Below are 26,766 nucleotides of genomic sequence, written 5' to 3' on the forward strand. Positions count from 1 at the left end.
GTTTCAATTGAAACACGAGCTATCCAACTACAGCTAACTACCTTTCAACGACGGAACTCTCTCTCTCAGAATGTAAATGAAATGATGATGATGATGATGGACATGCATTCATCCCTCTCTCTTGTGCCTCCCAAGCCCTCCGCCTGCTGCAGTAACAATGGAGGAGTCACCCTCCACCGCCGCAACACCCGCTTCGACTCTAGCGACATCTTCCTCGGAGGGTGCCCTCGACCGTAGCCCCTTGCTTTCCAGGAGCGACTCATCAGCTGCCCGCCGCGACCACCTCGCCTTCCTCATCAGCCGCGTCGCCACCAGCCGAAGCTTGCGGGCACCGTCGACGGTCATCCGCCAGACGGCAGCCCAGCAGCTGGAAGAGCGGCGCGCAGAATGGGGCTACTCGAAGTCGGTGGTAGCCCTCGACATCACCTGGAACCTCTTCTTCATCCTCGCTTCCGTCGTCGTCCTCTCTGCTTCGGTTAGGGAGAAGGCTCCCGCTGCCATTAGGGTTTGGATATGTGGGTACGCCTTCCACTGCCTGTTTCACATCGTCCTTGTCTGGTTGGAGTACCAGAGGAGGAGCCGCCCACTCTCCACCAGGAACGCCGACGCCGCTGCTGCTGTCGAGGAACAGGATTCCGGTGCCAATGGAAGTGAAGATGATGATGATGAAGAGGGTGGAGAAGCAGGGACCGGCTCTGAGAACCGAACCAGGTAATCCCATTTCCACTTGTGTGAAATTCGCGTGCTTTTTCATCTTCCTCTGTTGCGTGTTCTCCGTGAACCACAGCATCGATTAAGAATTGAAGCATTGGCTTGAGGTTTGGGTTATTTATGTTCCTCAAAGTTGTAATTTTGGGGTGTTCGATACACTGTAGTTGGGAAGGAAGTATGGAATCCACAAATCCAGTAGATTTGGTATTTCCCACCTTCTTGTTTGGGAGCACCATCAAAATTCATGAAGCACTTACCAAATCCATTTTGAAGTTGTTTGGGAGGATGTGTGGATTTCATAGTTGCCTCTTTAAGACACCAGTTTCCAATAAGAGAATATGGTATTTTCTTTGTTTGAAAAAATATAAAACAAAAATTAGATTTTCAGAAATGAAATATCAAAAAAATATAAAACATAAAAACAAAAACATATATAAAACAAAAATAAAAAAATTAAATTTTCAGGAATGAAATCTTAAAAAAACATAAAAAAGAAAAACAACAAAAAATATAAAACAGAAAATATAAAAAATTAGATTTTCAGAAATGAAATATCAAAAAAATATAAAACAGAAAACCAACAAAAAATAAAACAAAAATAGATTTTCAGTGGGACGCTTTTTGTGCTGTCCGAACTTGCGTTGCAGGCTTGCAGCGTATCAAACGACACCTTACCCAGTCAGTCTGTCTCCGTTCAGGCGCATCCCGCGAGTCAAACACCTCCAGGGATCAACGGGTTGGACCCTCACCAAAATGGGTGGGTTCAAACCCAGATCCTACTAAGTGATGTGGGTATTGGATATGGATTCGGGTCCTAGCAGATTTTTCATAAGAAATACCATTACCTCAGATCCCATAAAAATTACACAAACCAGACCCAGTCCATACTCGGTAAAATAATATTTTTCAAGATTTTTTACATTGAAAAATTAAAATTGCAGATCTTAATCGGAAGGAACTCGGGTGAATCCCTGTTTGGTATAAAATTTCATAAACCATATCCAACCTATTTAATAATTGAACCTCATGGGTCCTACCGGGATAGTTACTCAGGACCCCTTCTTTGTAACCAAACCCTGACCTATAGGTTCCTGTACATGTCTGGATCGGGTCATACCTGATCCATTGACACCCCTAATTGTCATCCTTATGATTTTTCTTCTTAAATAGAAATTAGGATTTGAGATTGGGACTTTGAGGTTAGTGTATATCTTTTTATGGGTCCCAACCAGTTTATCCTTCTCACAGTCCTAGCCACTTCAAAAAGATCGTAGTTGCAAGCTTTTTTGCTTAATATGAACTTATAGATGTGTTTATCAGTGCCTAGTTACTAAAAATCATGATTTGGATTGAACTTCTTTAAATGCAAATTTGAATTTTTATCATCAAGTTCTACTGCAATATGTGTCATTGATTTTGGTTGTTCTTGTTATCCAGTATATATTTTTGGGCTTTTGTCAAGGCAATCTTAAGTGAAATAATTATAAAATAAAATACAAATGAAAACGTTCATGAGAAATTGTGAATTATCGACAACCAGTTATCCAATGTGAAAGTACCCATCCAGCAAATCAACTATTGGATAATTCATTTATTAAAACATCAGCACAAGAACTATAACAAACAATGTGGTCGAATTATCAAATTTGAACCAAAATTTATCTCTAACATTTAGCTCACACCACAAAGTGCTCCTTCATTCCCCACAATCCCACGTAGAATCTAGTGTATGATCTCCAATTGGGCAACCTCACCTAATTTCAACTCTTGAAAATCAATATCCTCAGGGGAATACCCTACACATAGAGAGACCGGCATTGTTAGCTGTACCAAGGAGCTTCCAAGGTAGAAGGAGACCTTGGTGAGCTAGGGATGGGTGGAAATTGCTGGTAAATATGGTAGATAATGGCGGAAGTCACTATGGCATCAATAAGATAAACAACAATTGACTAATTCTAAAGATTTAACTCGTACCTAAAAATAAAAAAAATACCAATGTAAAGTATAGCTTCATAACATTTTGTAAGTGATTTAGCTAGTATACCAAGCATGCACAATCAACTCACAATTTGTGAGGGATTATGCTAATGTACAACCAACAACTAACATGGATAACTTATCAAATTCTAAAATCAACCTAGCATGACATGGAAATTTGGTCATGAACTTGTGATATCATCAATAAAAATGAAAAATTTTCAATCTAATTGAGGAATCAATTTGAAAATGCTTGAAAGTGTGCCTTGATGCAAGTTAATGTAGGAATGGATTGATGCACAAATGCAAGAAGTAAATCCTATCTTTAACTTTAGAATTCATATGTATTGTGTTACCCACATAAAGCTACTAGGCATGTGTGGATTGGTCACCATCTCGTTTGATCTGGTAGGGGGCAATTCACCAGGTCGACCCATAGGGTGTTCAAATAAGGACCAACACCTGCACCATTAATTGTATATGTATCAACTATCCATCATTGCCAATCTATCTACACTATAAAATAGGAGTTTGGAGATTTTTAATTATTCAAGTACTCTCATTCTTCAAACTATATTTTTAGGACATGAAACATTGCCTACAGCCAATTAATTGGAGAAATCTTATTTATGGCTTCGGTTCATGGGAAATGCACCAAAATGACAATAGTTTTGGTATTGGTCATTTTGCCATCTTACCCATATATAGATCTTTGACAACATTGATTGGTTGATGGGGAGAAAAAATGGAATTATGTTGACTTTGGATATGGCTTGGCTTCCATCTACTTCATGATTTATCTTGTTAAAAAACTTCACTCGTATATCCATAGTGACTTCCATCACTCATGCCTTGTTTGGATGACAAGTGGCAAAATCAAGTTTTGAGAAACTTGTTTTACCTTAAAACCAACTTTTTGGCAAATCTGGTTTTGCCAAAAACTTGGGTTTTAAAGTGTTTGGTTTTCCAAAATTCAAAAACATGAATTTATAAGGTTTTCAAAAAAATAAAAAATAAAAAGTAAATGAAAATAAGGAAAAAGAAGGGAGGTCATTTTTTGGCCATCCAATGGTTGGATCAGGACAAGATTGGTACGATCTTAGCCATTTTTGACTGGTGGGTCATCAAAACATGGCTGAAAATCACATTTTTTAAGAGAATTTATTCTGGCCAGTTTTTCAGCCAGGAAATGGCCGGAATGGTACCACCCTCAAGCCTCCTTTTTTTTTAAACCCTGATGATTTCAGCCGCCTACCAACAGGAAAATGATGGATATGATAGGCACTACCGGCCCAGCCATTTTTTAGTCAGTGGGTAGCCAGAACATTGTTAGCCAAAAAAAAGAAAATGAAAAGAAAGCCATACTGAATCTGGCAGGTCACTGGCTGCAAAATGGCTGGCTGGCACTCAGTGGTGGAGCCACATTGAGGTCATGGTGGGCAAGTGCCCACCCTAATCTTTTAAGTGCTCTCTCTCTCTCTCTCTCTCTCTCTACCCGACAATCCCCCCAATGGAGGCGTTTGCTAGGGCTGGTAAACAAGCCGAGCTTGGCTCTTTAAGGCTACATCCCTGCACTTTGCGAGCCAATAAAGTCATCGGGTGGGGGAGGGGGGCACCCCTGTTCGAGCTTGGCTCGTTAAGGCTACACCCCTGTTCGAGCTTGGTTCACTATAAGTATATATTCTAAAAAAAATGTTTTTTAAGTGTTTTTTTAAAACTTGATAATATATAAAATATATGTACAATACATATAAATATATGTTTATTTTATGTATAAAAATATATAATATGCATTTTATGTATATAATATATGTATAAATATACAATCTATATATATATATATAATATGTAAAACGACATATACAAGTCAAGCCAATCGAACTTGCCATGTTCTATCTGAGCTCATTTACCTAATTGAGCTAGATGATAGCTTGGTTCGCTGAGCTCAATTTTTGAGTCGAGCCAAGCCAAATGGCAAGTTGTTCATCTCGTTTCTCAGTGCTAGAGTTTGTGCTCACCCTAGTTCAGACTCCTGTTCCGTCCTTGCTAGGCAATACCAGTCCAACCATTTTTCTGCCAAAAATGTCTGAACATAAATAGGAAGGGGTGAGGCAGTTAGGGCATAAAGAAAAAGAGGCAGTGGTGAGGGTCGTGAATACCCCTGCCCCTTCTCCTAGTTGAAAAACTGTAAGGGTTTGCAAAACTGTGTTGAAAACTCAATTTTGCCCAAACCAAGTTTACTTAAAACATGGTTTGATTGCATCCAAACAGACACTAAACTAGGTTTTTTAGGTAAAAACTTGTTTTGACATCCAAACAAGTTTTCAACCTGGTTTAAGCTTTACAATGGAAAATGTGTATTGAGGCTGTGGGTATATGGGGGCCAGAAATAACCCTTGAGGAGACCTAAGGAGATAGATGTGAAAATATAAAGAATGAATCTAGAGTGAAAAGCATAATAAACTGAAAAATGAGTCCATTAAATAAGATCAAATAAAAAGCACAAAAATTATAGAGAATGGTTGTGGATCTACATGGCATATTAACACTCAGTATTTGATTGTTTGTCCTAAAATCACAAACTCAACAACATTTTTTCAGCTTTTATCTTCTAGAAGTCTCACTGGGAAAGAAGAGTAAAACCTGTGATTCATAGATTCATGCTCTCTATTTAGATGCATATAGCCATGAGAGATAAGAACAAAAGGCAACAAGGAAAGAGAGGGAACCAAAACTTCATTGGCAAGCATGAAAGAAAATACATCCCTATATGACTTGAACCTCTCTTTCTATCTCACTAGATGACAAAAATAATTGACCTTACACTATATGTACATATACAAGAATATCCCTGAAAAGAATACAATTTACACTTAAAATAAAGGAAGGGGTAGTACACATATTATACATGATTTCTCAACACTCCTCAAACTTGAGATGATGCAAGACGAATTATCCCAAGTTTGGAAAGGAACGTGTTGAAGTGCAAAAGAGTGAATCTCTTAGTGAACACATCTGTGATCTGTTCCTTAGAGCTCACATGCTCAAGAGCAATGCCTCTATCTTCATAAGCCCTCCTTTTAAGGTGACGATCTATCTCAATATGTTTAGTTCTTTCATGAAACTCCAGATTATATACAATATGGATGACTCATATTGTCACAGTATAAGAAAGTCCAATCAACAATAGAAACTCTTAACTTTTTCAGTAGCCACTTCATCGAAACAATTTCATATGTAACTTGTGTCATCGCCCTGTATTTTGCCTCAGTTGTAGATAAAGTAATTCTTTGTTGTTTCAGGCTCTTCCATGAGATTAAAAAGCTCTCAAGAAAAATGCAAAATCCTCACAAGTAGACCCTTCAAAATCAGCATCACAGAAAGCTCTCAAATTTATAGAGGAGAATGACGAAAAGACCATTCCATAATGCATGGTGTCCCTCACATATCTAATAATCCTGAAAACTATAGCAAGATAAACACTCCTTGTAAAGCTCATAAACTGGCTGACAATGAACCACATATGTGATGTCTAATTTGGATATAGTCAAATATATTAAGCTCCCAATTAGATGTCTATACATAGGGGTGTCAAAGGGTCGAGTTTATCCGGACCAAACCCTATAGGGTCCGGTATAGGGTCCGGGTATGGTGATAAATAAGAAGACTCGATTGAGACCCAGGTCTAGACTCGAAGGTCCGATTAATACATGGATCTGGGTTATAGTTTGTGAAATTTTATACCAGACCGAGCTCGACCCGAGTTTCGATTAAGACCAGCGCAATTTTTCAATATAAAAATGATGAAATATATTATTTTACCGAGTATGGTCCGGGTCTTATTCATGTAGTTCTTATCGGGTCCAGGTATGGTTTCTCTTATAGTGGACCCTATTAGACTCGGGTTTGTACCGGATAGTAGCATACCCGAAAATCGGGTCCAAGTCTGGTTCCACCTGGGTCCGAACCAAACCTGACCCGTTGACAACCCTATCTATACAATACTGGATCTTCTAATTCCAATCCATCTTATGCTCTTAGTTTTAAATTTGCTTATATGGGAGATTAACCTTCTTTGAATCATCTGCCAATGTTGCCTTCAAACCAAATCAATTGCATATTTAGGTTGAGACAAGTATAGAGACCTCTTTGAGTATGAAATCTATAAGCCAAGGAAATATTTTAGATCTCCTACACCCTTTATTTCAAAAATGTTTGCCAACTTCTCCTTAGTATCTCTTACTTTCAGCAGATTGTCTCCTGTAATAATCATATCCTCAACATATATGAGTAATATACACTTTTCTTCTGCAGAAGTAGACACGAACAAAGTCGGATCATGATGACTCTGATCAAAACCAAGAGATCTAACAACAGAACTAAATTTTCTCAAACCAGGCTCGAGGTGCTTGTTTGAGTTCATATAATGCTCTCTTCATTTTGCAAACTCTACCCTCTGAATTTGGGTATCTTTGTGGCAATTTCATAAATATATCTTCATCTAGATCCCCAGTTATGAAGGCATTATTTACATCAAGTTGCCATAAATTTCATTGCTTTATTGCAGCTACGGCAATCAAAGTTTTTATGGTGGTCATGTGAGCTACTAGTGCAAAAGTTTTTTAAAAGTCAATCTCAAATTGTTGACTACATTTCTTTGCCACTAATCTTGCCTTAATTGATTCATTTGCCTTTGCCTTAATTTTATAAACCCACTTACTCCCAACAACATTCTTTCTAGGTGGAAGCGTCACCAGCTTCCATTTCTGCATACTCTTCATCGCATTCATCTCCTCAGCCATTGCTTGTTGTCACTCTTTTTTGAAGTCGCTTCTGCATAGGACTCAAACTCAACATAAGAATGAATCAATGTAAAAAATGCATGATGTTTAGGAGAGAGACTCTTAAAACACAAAGTGAGAAGGAAGAATATATATACTCTAGTGCTTCTACGTACCTAAGGAAAGACCGAAGGAGGAGAAGACGATTTAGAAGATGACTCTAAGCTTGAGTGATCTGGCTCAACTGGAGAGGGTAAATTTGTCCAAACCTATTATCTCTCAAGTGAACTTGCTCTCCCTGAACTTTCATATACTCTTTTACTCATTCTTTTTCAGTAAATGATACCAAAAAATAACAAATCGAACTCATCTCTTACATTATCTCCAACCTGGCATAAATAAGGAGAATCCTCATGAAAGTCAACATTTCTATATACCCAAACTTTTCTTCCAACATGATCATAACACTTTTGTTAACCATTTGAGAAACTAAGAAAGCATCACTGAATAGTTCTAGGAGAGAGCTTATCTCTATATCTATCGGGTAAAAGCACATAGCAAATACACCCAAATACTTTTATCATGTCATAATTCAGAATTATTCCATATAACTTCTAAAAAGGAAATATACCCTTAAGAACACTTGATGGCATGTGATGTATTTGATAGATAGCCAACTGAATTGTATCGGGCCAGTAACCTTTAGGCACACATCCACCAAAGAGAACAACTATTGTCGTCTCCAAAATATGACTATTCTTTCTTTCAACCACTATGTTTTGCTCAGGAGCATAAGGACAATATTTTTATGATCTATTCCTATTTCCTGCAAGAACTTCTTAAACACAAAACCGATGTATTGACCACCAAAGTTAGTATGAAGAGTTTTAATTTAAGTTGCAAACTGATTTTCAATCATAGCATAGAAATTCTTAAAGATTAAAAAAAACTCACTTCTATTTCTCATGAAATAAATCTAGGTAAACATTGTACAATCATGTATGAAAGTAACAAAGTATGGTGAACCACCTTTGGACAAAATAGGAGAAGGACCCCATCCATCTTAATGTGCTCAAAAGGACTCTTTGACACTCTATCTCTAGACCCAAATTACAAAGCATGACCCTTTGCTAACCTATAACTCATACGCTCTTTTACATGACACAATACAACTAACTTGGACCCAGCATTGTCAAAAACACGCCTTGAGGCGCAGCCCTCTATGCCTCAAGGCGCACGCCTGAGGCGTGAGGAGCAAAAGAAAATTGTACAACAAGATTTCTGAGGTTAATCTCATATATTTTCCAGTTATTTCAGTTATGTAATCAGTTTCTTAGTATATTTTAACTTTTGTTGGTTAATCTCATATATTTTTTAGACTTCCAGTTATGAAATCGATTTTTTAGTTACTTTTATATGTTAATCTCATATTTTTTAGAATAATCTCATATATTTTAACTTTTGTAGGTTAATCTCATATATTTTCCAGTTATTTCAGTTATGTAATTAGTTTCTTAGTATATTTTAACTTTTGTTAGTTAATCTTATATATTTTCCAGTTATGTAATCAATTTTTAGTTACTTTTATATGTTAATCTCATATTTTTTAGTACTTATTTGAGATTTTCTATTTCTTATTGGTTGTTATTTCATCAATAAAGCATTTTTTTATTTATTTGTATTTTTAGATATTTTTTTAAAAAAATAAAGTTTTCAAAAAAAAAATTGAGGCTTACACTTTATGCCTCGCCTCGGTTTTTAGTGGAGCGCCTCACTATGCTTCAACGCTGCTTGGACCTATCAATACTCATCAAAGGCACCAGCTACTACAACCTAGAGCTAGAAATATGACCCAATCTCTGGTGCTACAAAATGGCTCATCCATGACCATCACTCTCAGACTTACTCTAGATCTCATTTAAGCATTCATATCTAGCCAATCCTAGTACAAATCTCTCCTCCTACGACTAATCTCAACTCTCTTTCCTAACATTTGATCTTGCACTACACAATCAATAGGAGAAAAGGTAACATTGCAATTAAACTTGGTAATTTGGCCAACAAAAATTAAATTCATAGCAAGCGAGGGAACATGATATACTTGAAAAATATTAAGTTTATTACCAGGATATGAGCTAGAGGTAATAGAACCAACTTTCGAAACAGACATTGATGATCCATCTACAGTGCGAAAGCTGTCACTAAAGGGGTAACAATTGGTTAAGACAAACTCATGAGTTCTCATGTGACATGAAGCTCACGAGTTTATCAATCAACCAGGGGAACAATCAGAGATACCTTCAAAGGCAATACTAGAGGAAGAGGAAGAGGGAACAATGACACACTAAGCTAGAAGTTGCAACTGGTGAATTTGTTGTTGTATCTATTGTTGCATCTTCTCTAAAATTTGAAGCTGGACACCACTTGACTGATCTGAAGATCTCTCAAGATCTGATTGATCACCACCAGCAATGTGGCTATCCTTGGGCTTAGCGCCCTCTCTATCAAAAGATGTTATATACACTCCGGGGAAGAACTTTCCATGTGGCCATATCTTCTACAATAGTGACATTGGATGGAGCTCAAATCACCTCTACCTCTAGTTCTGCCACCACCTATGCCACTTGACCTGCCACCTGTCCTGACTACCGTGGAACTGCCATAACTGAATCAATGGAAGGATAAGCTCTAAGAGGACTTATCTTGATCTCTTCTACAATCAACTTAGCAAGTATTTGACTATGTCACATGGATATGGTAGAAAATACGAGGATACAACCATTTTCATGAAGTAACTAGTATACAAGGGGATATGAAAAGACAATAAAAAATAGAGTATCCATGTGACATAGGTGCCTGAGTGACAAAGGTTAAGAATGGCTTGCACTCCATCAAACTCTGGTTGAAGTGCCATGAGGACTCAATCAACTTGCTAGTCTCTCTATGCTGATTAAATATATCTATACAAGCTTAACAATCACTACATTCTCACATTTCATTCATTTTTCATACTTGTTATGACCTTCCATAAGTGCATGGTTATCCCACACTCTTTGCATCTCTGAATAAAATTCTTCAATGGATTTACTTCCTTGCCTCATAGCTCTCACCTCCTGCACAAGTTGATATTGTTTCGCCCGATTTTCTTGCTTATATGCTTGCTTGAGATATCCCCAAACTTCTTTAGCCTCTTGGAACTTAGACAAATTCACTGTTATTCTTTGTTCCATTGATCCTAGGATTCATTCCTTCATCCTTGTATTGTTTATATCATCCACTACAACAGTTTTCATAATTGGCATAAGTGGCTTTCGGCTTTCCTTTAGACCCATCCTAGCAACCACCAAGCTCTTTTCCAACAATTACAACAGTCATGAAATTGGAGCAATAAGCATAGTTTGTCCCATCAAGCTTCAGGGAGACAAGCTGAATGGATTATCCTTTCTCCATAATCACACAAACCCCCAACTACAAAATTTCAAGTCCTGCACAAACATGCAAATGCAGCAATGCAAGTACCACAATACACAAAATCAAATGCACACACAGTAGAACAATCATTACTACCAAATGTGCTTCTCAAACTTTCAATGAGATGAAACTGAAGGCACAAACTATCTAGAAACAAACAATACTAGCCCAAAAATCATCACAATCATAACCAAGTGATGTAGTAAAGGCACCCAAACCAGTTCAGCATCAAGCTGAAGTCGTTGGTACACCACAACGGTCAAATACTAGGAATCTGCAATGACCAACAACATTAACTGAAATTAATGTCACACAACTTGAACAAACCACAATCTGGATCAGATGACACCGATTCAAAGCTTAAATCAATTCAGTAGCAACTCAGAAGCTAATCAACACACTATTTCAACTGCCTGCCCACCAACAAAAAACAAGTCGATAACCAGTTAACGTCAATAAAGAAGCCCCAAATCTTTTACAAAACTCAAACAAATCTTTATCTGCCAGCTATAGCCTACATTAATCGACATCTGAGCCATATCTCAACTACCAAAAGCACCAAAATGGGCACCAGAAAAGAGATTTCTCGAATATGCACCCTGTTTACTGCCCCTAGCCGAAAATCCAAAATAAACCTCTAGAAAATCAACCCCTTACCCAAATTCACTGCTACTTGATTTGAAAATTTTCTAAAATCAAGTCGCACCAGTTGCTAGACTCAAATCTTAGATCATCTCTCCTTCAATCTGGATCGTTGATTTGAGGATGGTGTCAACAACAGTCTTTGCTCTAATACCGTATCCAAATACACATAGCCATGAGAGATAAGAACAAAAGGAAACAAGGAAAGAGAGGGAACCAAAACTTCATTGGCGATCAAGAAAGAAAATATATCCCTATATGGATTGACCCCCTCTCTCTATCTCACCATAGGACAAAAATGATTTACCCTACACTATATACATGTACAAAAATACCCTTGAAAACAATGCAATTTATATTTAAATAAAGGAGGGGTAGCACACTATAGGTAATACGCATATGATACACATGATATCTCAACACTCTCATACACCACAACTTGCTAGTAATCTATTAAAAATAATATAGGGTATAATTGGTAAAAGTAGGGGTGTCAACGAGTCGGGTTTGGTTCGGACCCAGGTGGAACCAGGCTCTGATTTTCGGGTATGGTATCGGGTCCAGACCCGGGTCTAATCGGACCTACCATAAGAGAAACCATACCCGGACCCTATAGGAACTACATGAATCAGACCCAGGCCATACCCGGTAGAATAATATTTTTTACCATTTTTATATTGAAAATTTGTGTATCTTAATTGGAACTTGGGTCGGGCCCGGGTCTGGTATAAAATTTCACAATCTATACCCGACTCCATGTATTAATCGAACCTTCGGGTCTTCTTATTTATCACCATACCCGGAGTCAGGTTCGGGTAAACCCGACCCGTTGACACCCCTTAGTGAAACAAGTGGTCTACTTTCTATTTTTGTTCCCCAAAAGGAAGTGGTGACTAGGCATCGGGCCGGGCCTAGGCCCGTTTAGAGCTTGGTCTGCTGGGCTTTAAGTTCGGCCTTGCCTGTTTACTAACGGGCCGGGTTTTGGCCCAGTTCTTAACGAACTCGGGTTTGAAGAGCAGCCCATGGCCTGGCCTAGCCCATTGGCCTAACGGGCCAATGTGAAGCGGGCCGGGTCTAACTCAGCCCGAGACAAATCCATTTGTAAATAGTAATAATTAACAAGTTCCCAACTTCCCATGCACCCAATTAATTATCTTTTTAGTTTTCATAAAATTAATGTAACAAATTAGGTAAATAGTAATAGTTACCAAGTTATTATGCAATAGTTAATTTTTAAAATTTTTATATTATTAAAAAATAATAAATAACTCAGACCCATCAAGCCAGCCCGGTAGCTCATGGGCTGGCCCAGGCCCGGCCCACGTATATAATGGGTCGGGTTTCGATCCGGTACCTAATGGGCCCAGGCCTAAAACTTTGGTTCAAACCCGGCTCATGGCGGGCAGGTCAGCTTGGCCCATCGGGCTGCCCGGCCCGTTGCCCACCCCTAGTGGTGACTATAAAGTGATAGAAGATTTGAAGGGTTTCTAAGTTCTTAAATGCTGGTAAATATTTTGAAGTGTTAATAACATAAATGCTGCTTAAAAATATACAGTTGTGGGCTCTTCCGAAGACAAAAATATGAGCCTAATGATTGTTCTTATGAGGGGTGCAAGCTTCATCAAACATTTAGCATGATTTGGTTGGTGAACCCTCATAATTGCCTCCTCTGATTGTTAGAATAAACAGTTTTCTCCTTAGTGTTCTAGAATAAGGAAAAGTTTCTCCTGTCATGTTTGGAAGTTAGAAAATAATAGGAAAAATGAAAGTAGGAAAAAAAAATTTATAACTTTTCCAACCGCTCCAAATGAGAGAAAATTTTTGAAAGGAAACTTTTTCTAAAAAATCCGATTTTTGATAAAAAAAATTCCTCCACTCCAGCCACCCCCATCTCTCAGGTGAGGGAATTTTTTCTATCAAAAATTCTTTTTGCATTAGGGTAACCATTCACCCACAACACATCTCATTCCATGGACTGCCACAAGAAAAGCTTCCTCCATCTTCATTTTCCTCCACCCACCACCATTTTCAGGTCTCTCTCTCTCTCATTTTTCTCACATTTTTCATTTTTTTTCTTATGCTAACCAAACAAGTGAATTTTTTTTATTTGGAAACGTTATCATATAAAAACTTCTCATAGGTAAAATTTTCTTTTTTTATGAGATTTTTTCTTGCTTCCAAACATGCCCTTTAGAGTATTATGCAGCTCTATACTTTGAATTAAATAGTTTCTGTGAGTGATGCTTACAAGTATTGACTTGCCCATTCAATGCCAATCTCTGGCCAAATCAATGGAGTATGGTTATAGCAGCTAGCTGAATTCGTTTGTGGAAACTGATTTGAGAAAGAAGTTTGAATGCAATTTTATCTATTGCTATCAAATATTACATTAGTTGCAAATTTTCATATAAGCCTGCAGTTTAAAATATAGGTAGGGGTGGGCATAGGGTTGTGCAACCTCGCCAACATTTTGACCTCCAATCCAGCTTGGATTGAGCTTAGGTTTGGACGGCTAACTCACCTATGACTTGTTAATAGGCTGGTCAGGCTTGCCGAAAACAAGACCTAAGTCAAGCCTGCTTGGCCTGTTTTTGTAACGACCCCAAACCGACCCTAGAAAAATGTGATTTTTTTTAAATAAATACTTTTAAAACATTGTGAAAAATATACTAGGGACTCGGGGTACATTACAAATTTAATATACATGACCTAACAAACATTCCAAACATAGAATAAATCAAAAATTGAATTTACTTTAATTAAATAATCCTCATTTAGGGTTCACATGTTTTCTTAAAACAAAAACTCCCTAAACCAATCAAAACCCAGGCCATCACATCATAACCCTCATTCCTTCCAGCAAGCTGGTCCCTTCATCATTGTGCCTCAATACCTAAAAAGATTTTTAAAAACAGGGTAAGAACCAAAGTTCTCATACGAGACCCTCTCGAAATCCAATAGTAAGGAAATTAATATAGATTAAATCAAACATAAGTTTAATAGGACTCAACACACATCATGTATTTAGATAAACTTACAATCTAAACAATTCAAATAAAACAATCAACCATCTCATGCTAAATTAAACATTTAGGTAATGCATGGATATATGCAATATACATAAATAACTTGTTAAATTCAATTATCAGTATTGTTTTTGTATGCATGTCTCTACTTAATGCACACAATTTAATTCCAACTTTCTTAAAACCTACGGATACTAAAAAACAGGTCAAATTTTTGAGGTTCAAGGCAGTTCTCAATAGTAGCTTAACACATAATTTGTATTTTATTTACTGGGTTTTACACATGTTCCTCAACTGACGTCAAGAATCATCACCATTAATCGAAACATTAGGATTCATCACCTAGTGTCATGACGACAAGGAAATCAACATCTATCGATTCCACTTTTTCGGTATACCAATAATTGCAGTTGAGTCTAACAACAACACCCCTAGGCAAAGTGGCGAAAGTTCCTTACAACCGTGACCGAGAACACAAATCACACACCGGGTTCTTGGGAAAAACAAATGCACATGGTGTTTAGTATCCTCACGCTCTCCTATAACCATCATCTTAGGTTTTCACCCTTTTAAAGGGACATCAAGGAAGAAAAATCATTACATTGTTTGGTCTCTTTTACCATTCTTAATCAATTAAGAGATCTTTACACAAGAACACTTATGCAAATCGTCATGCAATAATAGATTTGGGCCATTGCTTTGGCAAATTTCACAGTGTAATTAATTCAAAAGTAATACCAAAATAGTTTTGTAATGTATTTTACAATTTATTATAACATGAGCAACACATGCTCCTGGCCTCTAATGGCCTATCAGTGGTTCACACATAACCACTATGTAATTAAATAACATTGCCAATTCTTTCAGTAACAAAAAACATACATAGACATATATATTTTAATGATCACATTTCACAAGATATGATACCAAAGCATATTCATGGCTAGTGAACAAATGCAAACTTTGTAAAGCACAATCAGTTTTATTCTGTTGGCCTAGAATCCAACTTTTTGATGCCGACCAACTTCATCACTCATTAAGTTTAGATTCAATAAAATATCTATGACCAACCAGATTTCATAGTTCCAAAAGAAAACAAATTTTTTTTAACATAGGGAAAATTTCAGTTTTTCGAACAACCTTTCAAATCTGATTTCCAATCCATTTAACAAAACAATTTGCTCAAATTTAAGGAAGCAAATTCTATACAAAAAACCAATCTCATGTATGCAAAGCCGTGATTACCGTAATCAGATTTTTAATTCAGGCACATAACACACTTAACGATCTTGACAGAGTCCCAATGCTTAATGCCACACACACACACACACACACACACACACATTATATATATATATATATATATATATATATATATATATATATATATATATATATATATATATTTCAAATCAGATTTCAGACATATTCACTTTGTTTAATCAATAGGAACTCAAATGGAGTTTGCTTGAAATTGCAGAAATTCATGGACAGATAAGACAACAAATATGATTCACAGGTTATAGATGAACAGACTTTAGCAATGGTGTTGATGATATCATCCACAGTTAATATTGCTGCAGGTAAATCTCTTGCTGTCAACGCAAACCGAGTCTATGCTAGCTGATGGAATTCAGTCAGAGACAGATTGATCGATCAACTTTCACAAGCAGATTTCAAACAGACGAAATGACATTGTTTCAACCAATTTCTTAACAGTGGCCGAGCTGTTTCCACTGATTCCCTCAAAACTCATTTCTAGTGCAGCAAGATACATAACAGAATATAGACAGGATTTGATTGGTTCTAACAGACTTAAACAGAAAATGATATTTTTTTCAGTAGGTTGCAAAACAGATTCACCATAAGATCAGAAATCATTATATTTCAACCGACTCAGCACAAACAGGATATTGAGGAGTTAGTCAACAGAAATTCGACAGCTGGTTCAAAAACACATGCTGTCAGACACTTTCAAAACACAGCACACCTTGGTGCAGTTAAGTTACGCAACAATTCAGGTTATGCAACAACAAACAACTTGGATATCTGTGACAGTCCCACATGCACAGCACAATCAGTCATGCCTGAACAAAAAAGAAACGATAGACATAAACCAAATTTTTGTAATCCACCCAGAAACGCAAACTGTAAAGACTGGTTTTGCGAAAAAGCACGCAGGCTTTTATTTTAAACCTAAATCCAGTCAAGTATGCAGATTTAAAATCTGTAAAACGTGATGTCTGAACCTTCAAAGACTGTATGCTACTTCTAATACAGTCGATATGAGCTAATGAGCGTGTGCATCAAACAAGATAACTATAGTGGATATATATATATATATATTCTTAACTGAACAATAATCTCAAAAAAAAAAAAACAAATATATAAAATCAGATATAACCCTAATAAATCTATCCTAACAATCCTACTTATGCTAACTGTTCTTCCCAAAGAATCTGTACACAAACCACACCCAATTTAAAAAAGTTGGTAGTATGATCAGACCATAAAAAAGTCGGATCTTACTCAGTTACACAGGATTGGTTCCTGCTGGTAAAACCCAAAAAAGAATGCAGTGATTGAACTCGTTTTTGGCTGGGATTAAACCTATGTCATAGTCAACTCATGCAAAAATCCCTTTACCGATCGAATTAGGAGAGGAACCCGTACCTTACTCGCTGTGGTTCAAACTGTGAAGAATAAAGATGAATAAGAAGAAGAAGAAGAGGTCGAAGACGACGAAGAGGCACAGGTCAGCCTGCCCTTCCTCTCCCTCTCATTACCCTTCTCTCTTTCTCCCTCACGGTACAGCCCCTTTTTTTCCTGTGCTTCAGCCCTCTCCCTCTCTCTCAAAATTAGGCAAAATTTGTGAGATATTACAGTTTTGGCCATTTGCCTACCTATTCAATTGGATAAGGTGGCTTGTAGGACAAGAGTGCCCCAACTTCTCAAGCCTGGTTTTAGACTATTCACTATTGGTGGGGTCCATGACTATTTCAAAATATGGACCAGGATAGCCTGTTGCCCACCACTAAATGTAAGTAAAAAAAATAATCCATGAATTTATTAATCAAATTGTTATGAAACTATTTATGCACCGTACCTGAGATTCATTAAAAAAAAGTTCCATTTTATAATTGATATTCCCTCTCTTATTGTCATATAATTACTCACTGTTGTATCTTAAGTTTTTCTTATAGATTTTTCTACCTGTATACTCCATGAATGATGCTCACTGATCTAAAATACAGCCACATGCTATATATTTTATGAAGGCTTATAAATCATCCAGGAATACTTTACATAATGAGGGTTGCTGGGTTCATTTTCTTTGAATTATCCAACTGTATGCTTTGAACAATGGGTAGTTATATAAGGTGCCCATGGAACTGCAGTAGTGCAGTAGGGGGATGGCACCCAGGGAGATGGGAACCCAACAGCCCTTTGTTAGTGTGACTTAGTGATGCAGCTAGTGTGTTCAAACAATAGAAGTTTATTCTCATTAACATGAGAAGGGGCCATGTAATCACTTTTTATCATTAGCTCTATACTGTTGGGGCATGTTCTTAACTTTTATCCTTTCTTTCTAATGGCATATCCATGAAAAACTTTAATATATAAGACTCATTTAGTTGTTTCCCTTAATTCATTCATGATTTGGAAGTAAATCTCAGTTCATAGTTGATTGACAGTTCGTGAGTTGCCTTGGTTTCTATATATCATTCTTCTTTTCAATCCTCAGTGTTAACAGGATTTTCTTTTGTTTACTTAAATGGAACCTACCATAGCGGTACCTCTGATTAGAACAGTTGTGATTTGCCTGCAGCATGGCCATGAAATGTGAATCTGTTAATACGATGGTATCATTCCTCTGGTGGATGATTGGATTCTATTGGGTGGTTTCTGATCGGGAGACTCTTGTGCAAAATGCTCCCTTGCTCTACTGGTAAGGGCTATGAATATTATATTTTAATTTACTACACAGTGATAGTTTTTATATTAAGGAAGAATAATTCTAGGGCTAATTTTGTTAACAACATGACCATATATTGTCCGTAATTACCTCTTGGTATTGTTAATTTTTGCTTTTTAATCGTTAATTTGGTTCATGGGATTGATTGTGCAAATATCCTTAGCTATCAAAAGTGGATGGGATCAATCCACAATCAATGATATTGAAAGATTACTTGCTCAAAATAGTAGACAACCAAAATCTTTATTACTGTCCAACTGGTTGTTATGATATTAATAACTTAATACTAGTTACTGGGAATTGGATATATAATGTTAACTTCATCATAAACATTTGCCCAAACTACTTCTAGACATCTTTATACTGCAAATATAGAAGTAAAGTGTAACGCCCCAAAATCGTGGACTTGAAACCTTTTATGAAAAAGGTTGAAAGCTTTGAAATCAATTATTTATCAGAGTTTAAAACAGAAGTTCAGCGGAAGATCAGGTTCAAAACAACAAGTCCCTAGACCTTGGGCACATTACAACCAAAAAGCAGATTTTCCCTTTTACAAACCGACTTGCAATTCAAATATATATTTTATTGAAATGAAAAGAAGAACCACATTTTGGTAATACAGTTTTAGAAATCCAGAGTTCTAATCAAAAGAGATGCTTTCTAAGAAACATTGTACCAGGTCTATCAAAAGAGTCCCCAAGAGCGCAACGTCAGGAAAGGGCATTGCCTTGAGTGCATCGCGTCATCATGCCATCGCAAGCTGTCTCAACCTGTTCACCACCTGCCCATGGAGATGGGTCAGTCACACAACAGACTAGTAGGGGTGCAAAGGACAAGAAAGAGCAGAAGCTGCAATAAGTAAGATAAACGCTAGCTCAAACAGAAACAAGCAAGACTAGCAGATCTAACCAAATGTGCTGTGGAGTAAGCAAAGCTCTAGTAAAGCAGACAGCTACGTAAAAGAGCAGGAAGGATCAGAGTGCTTGAACAGACCACTATAGCAACCTCACAAATATAATAGGTGAAGAGTAACTAACTCTATCCACCAGCCAAGCAAAAGCAATTGCGAAAGACAGGTATTCATAACAACATTCGAAATAAATACAAGTACCATTATATGGTTCAGCTTATCGGCCAGCAGCTACATTAATCGTGAGGCACAAGCTATTGCATCACAAGCAATTATAAGCTACACAAGATAAGCAATCAACTAGTATGAGAAACTAGTTATCACCAAGCACAGAACTGCGTAAGCAGTTTAACCAACAAGGATAACGCCTCGACCGGCGTACCTAGCTCAACGAGTAGCATACCTAACTACCGAGCTAACAAGCAAGCGAGCAATGCATGTCACAATATGCATATCTCAAGATCATGTGTATAAGTTATATCTTGTCTCATTACTGAGCAGGCCATTGTGGGTACGCACAAGGCAAAACGTAGAAACAGCCGAGATCGATTCGGGGGTCCATTATGCTATGTATTTTATTATACCCCGAATGACTGACTGAGTCCGCTTCCTAAGGGGACGGTCTGTGACCAAGAGAGTAAATCCGCAAAGGCAAACAAAGACCCAATGGATGCGCATCCGTACTTCTGCAGAAGTGGCCCGAAGGATTTCCCCTAACCTCCGATGACTGGGGAAGGTCGGATCTTTGCCCGAGATTGCCATATATGACTGTCCATCGGAGTTTTGTACCATCCATCATCTCTCTTGATGAACCGTTCCGAATGAGCGCGACGGAGGGTTTGTTAACCGCCGTCCCATTCTCATGCTCTGGTCTTTCAACCCAATCGAGCATCTTGCCTGTGAAGGCGCATGATTATTATTTAGGTGAGTTATACACGCCATTGCGCGTTCGAGACAAGTACACAATTCACATCTTACTCACAGCAGTACGCATTGTAACTATTCACATATACAATCACAATGAAAAGGGGGTCAATCCTCAGTGAGGATAGAAACATCACTCTTGTGATCTCAAACACATGCCATTGCATGTTCGAGGCAGACATAGGCCTCTCATCCTACTCATCGTAGTACGAAACGTACCTGTTCAAAAGTACAACCACGATAAGAGGGGTATGGATCTCTCGCAGAAAATCCCAAAGCTTCTACTTTATAGAAACCCGCAGTGAACTTATTCCAGTTCCAACTGATCGTGCTCGGGTCCTTTAGACAATCGCGAGCGATCGGCCTATTAGGCGAAAACAACATAACAGGATTAGCTTACTATGTCAATACACGCTTAGAGGTTACTGTAGACCTCTCGTTCTGCTCTCGTAGCCCAAACATATCGTATGTGACTAAAGGTACAACTACAAGAGGAGGAACATGGATCCTTCGTAAGAGATCCAACAATACCTTTACAAAGGAAGGCACTACAATCTTGGTTGAACCAGAAAGCCTAGAAACTAGGTCTCGTATCAGAGGTGAGGTAACGTCGATCTAGCGATGGCGCAAGTACCTCGCCAGGATTCCCGCCCCTACTCGTGCACAGGCTTCTAAACCAGGCTATCTGAGTCAAAACGAATAGGTGAACTAAGATTGTAACACACCTATCCCGAATGCACCGATTTGGGAGATCTGGCCGCTATCACTTTACAAGCTATACATTCCTGAAAATAGGATCGCACCTAAGACGATGTCTTTTGAGAACTGAAGTGCATAAGTGCGTGCCGTGGCTTGTAAGCCAAGTGAAACGATATACACTATACATTCGAAGTTGCACGCAGGGAGTGCAAGCTGACAAGAGGCAAACTCATGCACATACTAATACAAAGGCAAAACGAGGGACAAGACTCGGTGGGCGAAGCCGCACCGCGAGTGTAGAACACTAAAGCTCCACACGAGGTATGAGATCATACCTCGATCATCGTAACGCACAAGCAGGCAACTACACAAGCAACTCGTGAGGTAAGAGATCTTATACTGACTACCCAAGTGTAAAAGACGACTTACGGGACATAGGGTTGCACCTCGATAGATTGATAAGCGTAAGCAAGAAAGAAAGCATACGACAAAGATAATAATACATGCATGAAGGGCAACGGCAAGGTAAGAACAAACACAAGCAAAAGGCAAGTGCAAGAGCAAGCACGACAATACAAGAAGGTAAAGCGCGAGAAGTAAAGCAGGAGCAAGGCCATGGCGCATAAAGCGTGGGGCAACAAATAAATGCAGGAAGTAAAGTGCAAGAACGTAAAGAAGGACCAGGATCTACATCCTGGAGAACAAGGCAGACATAAGCAAGTAAATGCCAAGGCGCAAAGCGCGGGGCAGCAGGAAAGTAAAGCGCGAGAAAGTAAAGAGGACAAGGATCGTGAAACCGCGTCCTTGAGTTAAAAGACATGGAATGTAAAGACAGAAATAGAAAGCCTAGGCACATATAGCGCGGCGGCGACAGAAAGGAAAGTGCAGAAAAGTAAAGAGGACAAGGATCGCGAAACCGCGTCCTTGAAGGTAAAGACATACGTATATATATTATACGTATACATATATCGTCCTCTTTTAGTTATCTTTCTTATTTTAGCATTTATCAGTTCATTGTCCTTTCACGCAAGAATCCCCTACCTTAAGGGGTTGCGGGTCCTCGTACGCATGTAGCGTAGGCAAGCAAGAGCTCGAGCCACAGAGGGCGAGCTGGATCCACCGTTCAACCTGGAGATCTTAGAACGTTAGTATATGCCACATAAGAAAAGAGAAGCAAACATAGCAAGGTCTCCTGCCTGCAGAAGGTAGAGGCAGGAGCTCTGCATCCTGCAGACAAGGGTGCCAAAGGCAGGGGCCTCAGTCCTGCTTGGCAACAGTAGCAGAGGTAGGGAGCAGGAGCTCCCTGTCTGCTAGCACAAGGAAAGGCAGGGGAGGGAGCAGGGGCTCCCTGCCACACCTGCCACAACAAGGCAGGGGGGTAACACCCCCTGTCAGAACAAGAGACAGGGGCGCAGCCCCCTGCCGGGCTCGAAAACAAGAAATCAGGGGGGGCTTCGCCCCCCGCTGGCACAACGCAGGAGGCAGGGGGGCCGCCCCCTGCCGGCCCAATGCAAGAGGCAGGGGGACAGAGCCCCCTACCGAGGAGCAACAAAAGAGCAGGGGGGCTCCGCCCCCTGCCAGGAACAACAGAGGGTGCAGGGGGCTCCACCCCCTGCAGGAGAAACAACAGAAGGCACAGGGGCCTAGCCCCCCGCCGGCAAACAAAAGAAGGCAGGGGGACGAGGCCCCCTGCCGAGAAGCAACACAAAGGCAGGGGGACCCCGCCCCCTACTGAAAAACAACAGGCGAGCAGGGGGGTTCAACCCCCTGCCGGAACAACAACATAAGGCAGGGTGCGAAGCCCCCTGCCGAACACAAGAGCAACGACAAGGGGGCTCGCCCCCTGCCGAGAAAAGAAAGAAGGTAGGGGGCTTGTCCCCTACCGCAAATTAAACAAAGGCAGATGGCAGGGGATAGAGCCCCCTGCCGGCAAGGCGAAATGGCAGGGGGGGCCGAGCCCCCTACCGACAAGCACGATGACAGGGGCAAAGTCCCCCTGTCGACCCATACAAAGAGGAAGGCAGGGGGGGTTAACCCCCTGCCGACAGGGGCCCAGCCCCCTGTCGAACAGCTCCTCAAAAGGAGGAAGAGGAGGGTCACAGGGCTCGATCGAGCCCTGCCGAAAAACCTGCTAGAGGAAGGGGAGCGGAGCCCCCCTACCGAAAAGCTAAGCCAACACAGGGAGCGAAGCTCCCTGCCGGCGCTAGGAAAGAAAGAAGAGAATGGGAGAAGGGGTTTTACCTCTGAGGACCGAAGCCACGGGACCGTCGGAGGGGTTGCTCGCACGGGGGTACTCCGATGCTGGGTGGAAAAGAGCTCGCGTCGTCAAGGCCGGAAGGACGAGGCCACTGTCGACTGAGGCCACTCGGACGGAGGGTGGTGGCGATGCTCGAAAGTCGCTGGACCTCAGAGCGAAGGCGAAGAGGTGGCCGCAGGGAGGAACAGCAGGGAGGGGGAAGAGGTTGGCGGCGGGTCGCCGGTGCTCGGGGTCCCTGGAGCAGCCGCTAGCCAAGCAGGGAGGTCGGCAGCGATCGTGGACTCACCGGAGCTCGAAGGGGGAGAAACGCCGGTCGTCAGAGAGGCCGAGGGGTGCTCGTGTCGTCGGGAGGCCCGCCGGACCGAGAGAGGAGGCGGCCGGACGGAGCCGCTCGTCGGCGTCTCCGATCGCCGGCGACAGCTCGAGGGAGGCGGAGCAGAGGAGAGAGAGAAGGGGCGAGGGTTTTGCCCCTCGCCCGAGACACCTGCGTCTTTTTAAAAGATGCAGGTTCTCGAGAGTTCGTGAACCCGGGTCCGGGTTGAGCTCGGGTCTGGCCCGGATCCGGGCCCGACACAGGGGTCAGACCCTGACTCGTGTCCGACACGTGCCGGGCACGTGTCTGACACGAGTCGGACGCGATTTTTTTTTTCACGGGCTTTACACAAAGAGTGGCCTCGGAGCTTGTGTTTGTCAATATCTCGTGCTTTTTATTTTCTTGTAGGGTTAAATGACTGATATTCTTATGACTTTCATGAGCTTTTGCAGGTTAACTGTTGCATTTCTGGCCTTCGATGTGTTCTTTGCCATCTTTTGTGTTGTCTTGGCTTGTCTAATTGGGATTGCTATCTGCTTTTGCTTGCCTTGCATCATTGCAATTCTATATGCTGTGGCAGGACAGGTTAGAGGAATATCAGGATCATCAATATTTGAAAAGCCACTGATGAGCCATTGTTTTGAAACTGATTGTGTGTTCATTTGGCATGAATAAACAGGAAGGTGCCTCAGATGCTGACATCAGTTTGCTGCCAAGATACAGATATTGCCAAGATGGCAGACAAGCTGAAAAGAGATTGGGTGAAGGATCATTGAGACCAATTGGAACAGGCTCTGAAGTCTCAGCGGATGAACTCCCTCTTTCACCTGATGATGCAGTAAGTTTTTCCTAACTTTATGTTTAACATTTTTGGGAAGGTCAAACGGTGTCAGGTTATTTTTATCATGTTATGGAATGCAAAAAGTGTGCATTGTAAAACAAAACTTTGCTATCCCATAAGTTCTTGGGAAAAGAATTTTCTTAGAAATTTTGTTTGAATAAAAGTACATATTTAGAAATTTTGATAAATTAAATTTGGTAAATATTGAAAATGAGATTCAATACAAGCCAAAGAGAACATTGAGAAAACAAGTGACATTTGAAGAAAAGGAAAGTTAGGTAATTTCTGAAGTCTTTGCATGATATTATACTTTATGATAGCTTGAAATTTTTATTTTGTAAAAAAGTATATTTTTCTCCTGATCTTGTTGAAATTTTATCTCTGAAAATATTCTGAAACATTGTGAAAAGATGTTCTGGTTACTTTGGATTAGGCGTTCAAGGCCTCTAATTTCACAAGGATGGTCCAGTGATAAATGTAGTGTTTACCAATTGTTTGTGGCACCACATTGATATATTTGAGTTCGTGAGAACTCTTAATGTCATAATTAACTATGTGGATTTCAAGTCACTGGCATCCCATAGCATTCAAAATGTTATGAGTCTAACAGGTAATCATGCCTACACATAACCATTTCCATTGGGGTGATCTTGGCCTATATAGTTGCATATCAAGGGTAGGGGTGGCAATTTCTGACACGACTCGCCAACCCGCCTCTTAGGCGGGTTCAGGTTTGGCTATAAACAGGTTCATGTCATAAACGGGTCGACCCGCCTAACCCGTTTATTAAACGGGTCTGGTTCGTGTTAGGGGTATGCCAACCCGGCTGACCCGCTTAATAAACGGGTTAGGCGGGCGGGTCAACCCGTTTACCTGAACCCAACCTGCCAACCCGCCCGCCAACCCGTTTACCCGACCCGCCCCGCCCCGCCCGCCAACCCGACCCGCCAACCCGTTTATTAAACGGGTTAACCGAGTCGTGTCGGGTTACCCATTTAATAAATGGGTCGGGTTAGTGTTTGCCACAGCCGACCCGTTTAATAAACGGGTCGGGTTCGTGTTGAGGTATGCTGACCCACCGACACGACCCGATTGCCACCCCTAATCAAGGGTCATATAACCAGTGACTTAAATTTGCTTGCACGCCAACCATATCTATTGAAATAGGTGGATAAAGTGAATGGCCCCATCCTCATTAAAGATTGCTTTGATAGAAGTTTTTGAATTCTTTGTTCTTGGATCCGATACCAGCAGCACCATTAAGGCAAAGACAAGATATCCATGGCATTCATTTTATGCATATAAAGATATCAAACAGTGCTGCAACAATGCAATCCAGACAAATATCTTCGTAAACAACAATAACAGAATCTTCAATCTACCATTGAGTCTAAAGGCATGTAAAGACCCACTGTTCTCTACAGTGTCACAAGATTACGAGAGGGTCCAATGACCTAAATGCCCCTAAACAACTAAAGGACACATTGAATACAAAGAAATCAGGAAAAAGGTAAAGTAACATTGAAACATGTTGATGCACTTTAGATTAATTTTGTGTACATGCTCATTTGTGTAGTCTGTTGTTTGTTGTAGGTCACAAGGTTCTGCTAGGGTAGGTTCAAGTGAACTTATAAAGAACATGGTATGTTGGATTGTCGGTTGTGAGGCACTAACCTAAATATAAAACCCAGTATCCATGCTATAAAAACTGACACTTTGAAGTTTTTTGTTGCAATGAATATCGTCTATGAAATTTTTATAAGTAAATTTAAATTTAGACTTTATGTCATGACGAGTTTAAATGTATTGTCTCTAGTACTTTAGATTAGGGAAAGGGATTAGCAGTCATTAAATGATGTTTTATGGCAGTGGCAGGCTTTATTTGTTCTGATCTAATGAAATATTCGTTAGACTTAGATGGTTATACTCCTTTTTACTGTTTCAGGAATGCTGTATCTGTTTGTCAGCTTATGAAGATGGGGTTGAGGTCCAAGCACTTCCTTGCAAGCATCATTTTCACTCATCGTGCATTGTCAGATGGCTTCAGATCAATGCAACTTGTCCACTCTGTAAGTACAATATTCTCAAGGGTAGTGAACAGGTCTGACTTTCTGATTTTGTATGCATTCCTGTACCATAATTGACAAAAAGAAGAGAGGAGTAAATGAATGACTGATATCATAATGGCTTGGATATTGCTTCGATGCATCAAAAACATTTTGCTCGTGAAATTTTCAT

At 39.9% G+C, this 26,766-nt stretch overlaps 1 protein-coding gene and 1 long non-coding RNA gene across 2 annotated transcripts; one reads left to right on the top strand and one right to left on the bottom strand.

Moving 5' to 3' along the window:
- Positions 1-26,766, top strand: LOC149816612 (E3 ubiquitin protein ligase RIE1-like). Its single transcript, XM_089986646.1, has 5 exons — positions 1-711; positions 18,438-18,557; positions 24,140-24,272; positions 24,367-24,525; positions 26,474-26,766. Exons 1-5 carry the CDS (start codon positions 158-160, stop codon positions 26,633-26,635), a joined length of 1,128 nt encoding a protein of 375 aa, XP_089842772.1. The 5' UTR covers positions 1-157; the 3' UTR covers positions 26,636-26,766.
- LOC149816613 (uncharacterized) lies at positions 2,274-17,363 on the bottom strand. Its single transcript, XR_016427562.1, has 2 exons — positions 17,282-17,363; positions 2,274-2,507 (listed from the first exon to the last, which is right to left on the bottom strand). It is a non-coding gene; the product is annotated as an uncharacterized LOC149816613 (long non-coding RNA).

This window comes from Nuphar pumila, chromosome 14 (genome assembly GCF_984573655.1).
Source record: "Nuphar pumila chromosome 14, dmNupPumi1.hap1.1, whole genome shotgun sequence".
NCBI classification, from domain to species: domain Eukaryota; kingdom Viridiplantae; phylum Streptophyta; class Magnoliopsida; order Nymphaeales; family Nymphaeaceae; genus Nuphar; species Nuphar pumila.

What these genes read in the sequence shown, in the direction of transcription:
- LOC149816612 (XM_089986646.1), top strand. Translation starts at nt 158, where the DNA reads ATGGAGGAGTCACCCTCCACCGCCGCAACACCCGCTTCGACTCTAGCG. An exon ending in GGCTCTGAGAACCGAACCAG is followed by an intron (nt 712 to 18,437) that starts GTAATCCCATTT and finishes ATTTGCCTGCAG; the next exon opens with CATGGCCATGAAATGTGAAT. An exon ending in AATGCTCCCTTGCTCTACTG is followed by an intron (nt 18,558 to 24,139) that starts GTAAGGGCTATG and finishes GAGCTTTTGCAG; the next exon opens with GTTAACTGTTGCATTTCTGG.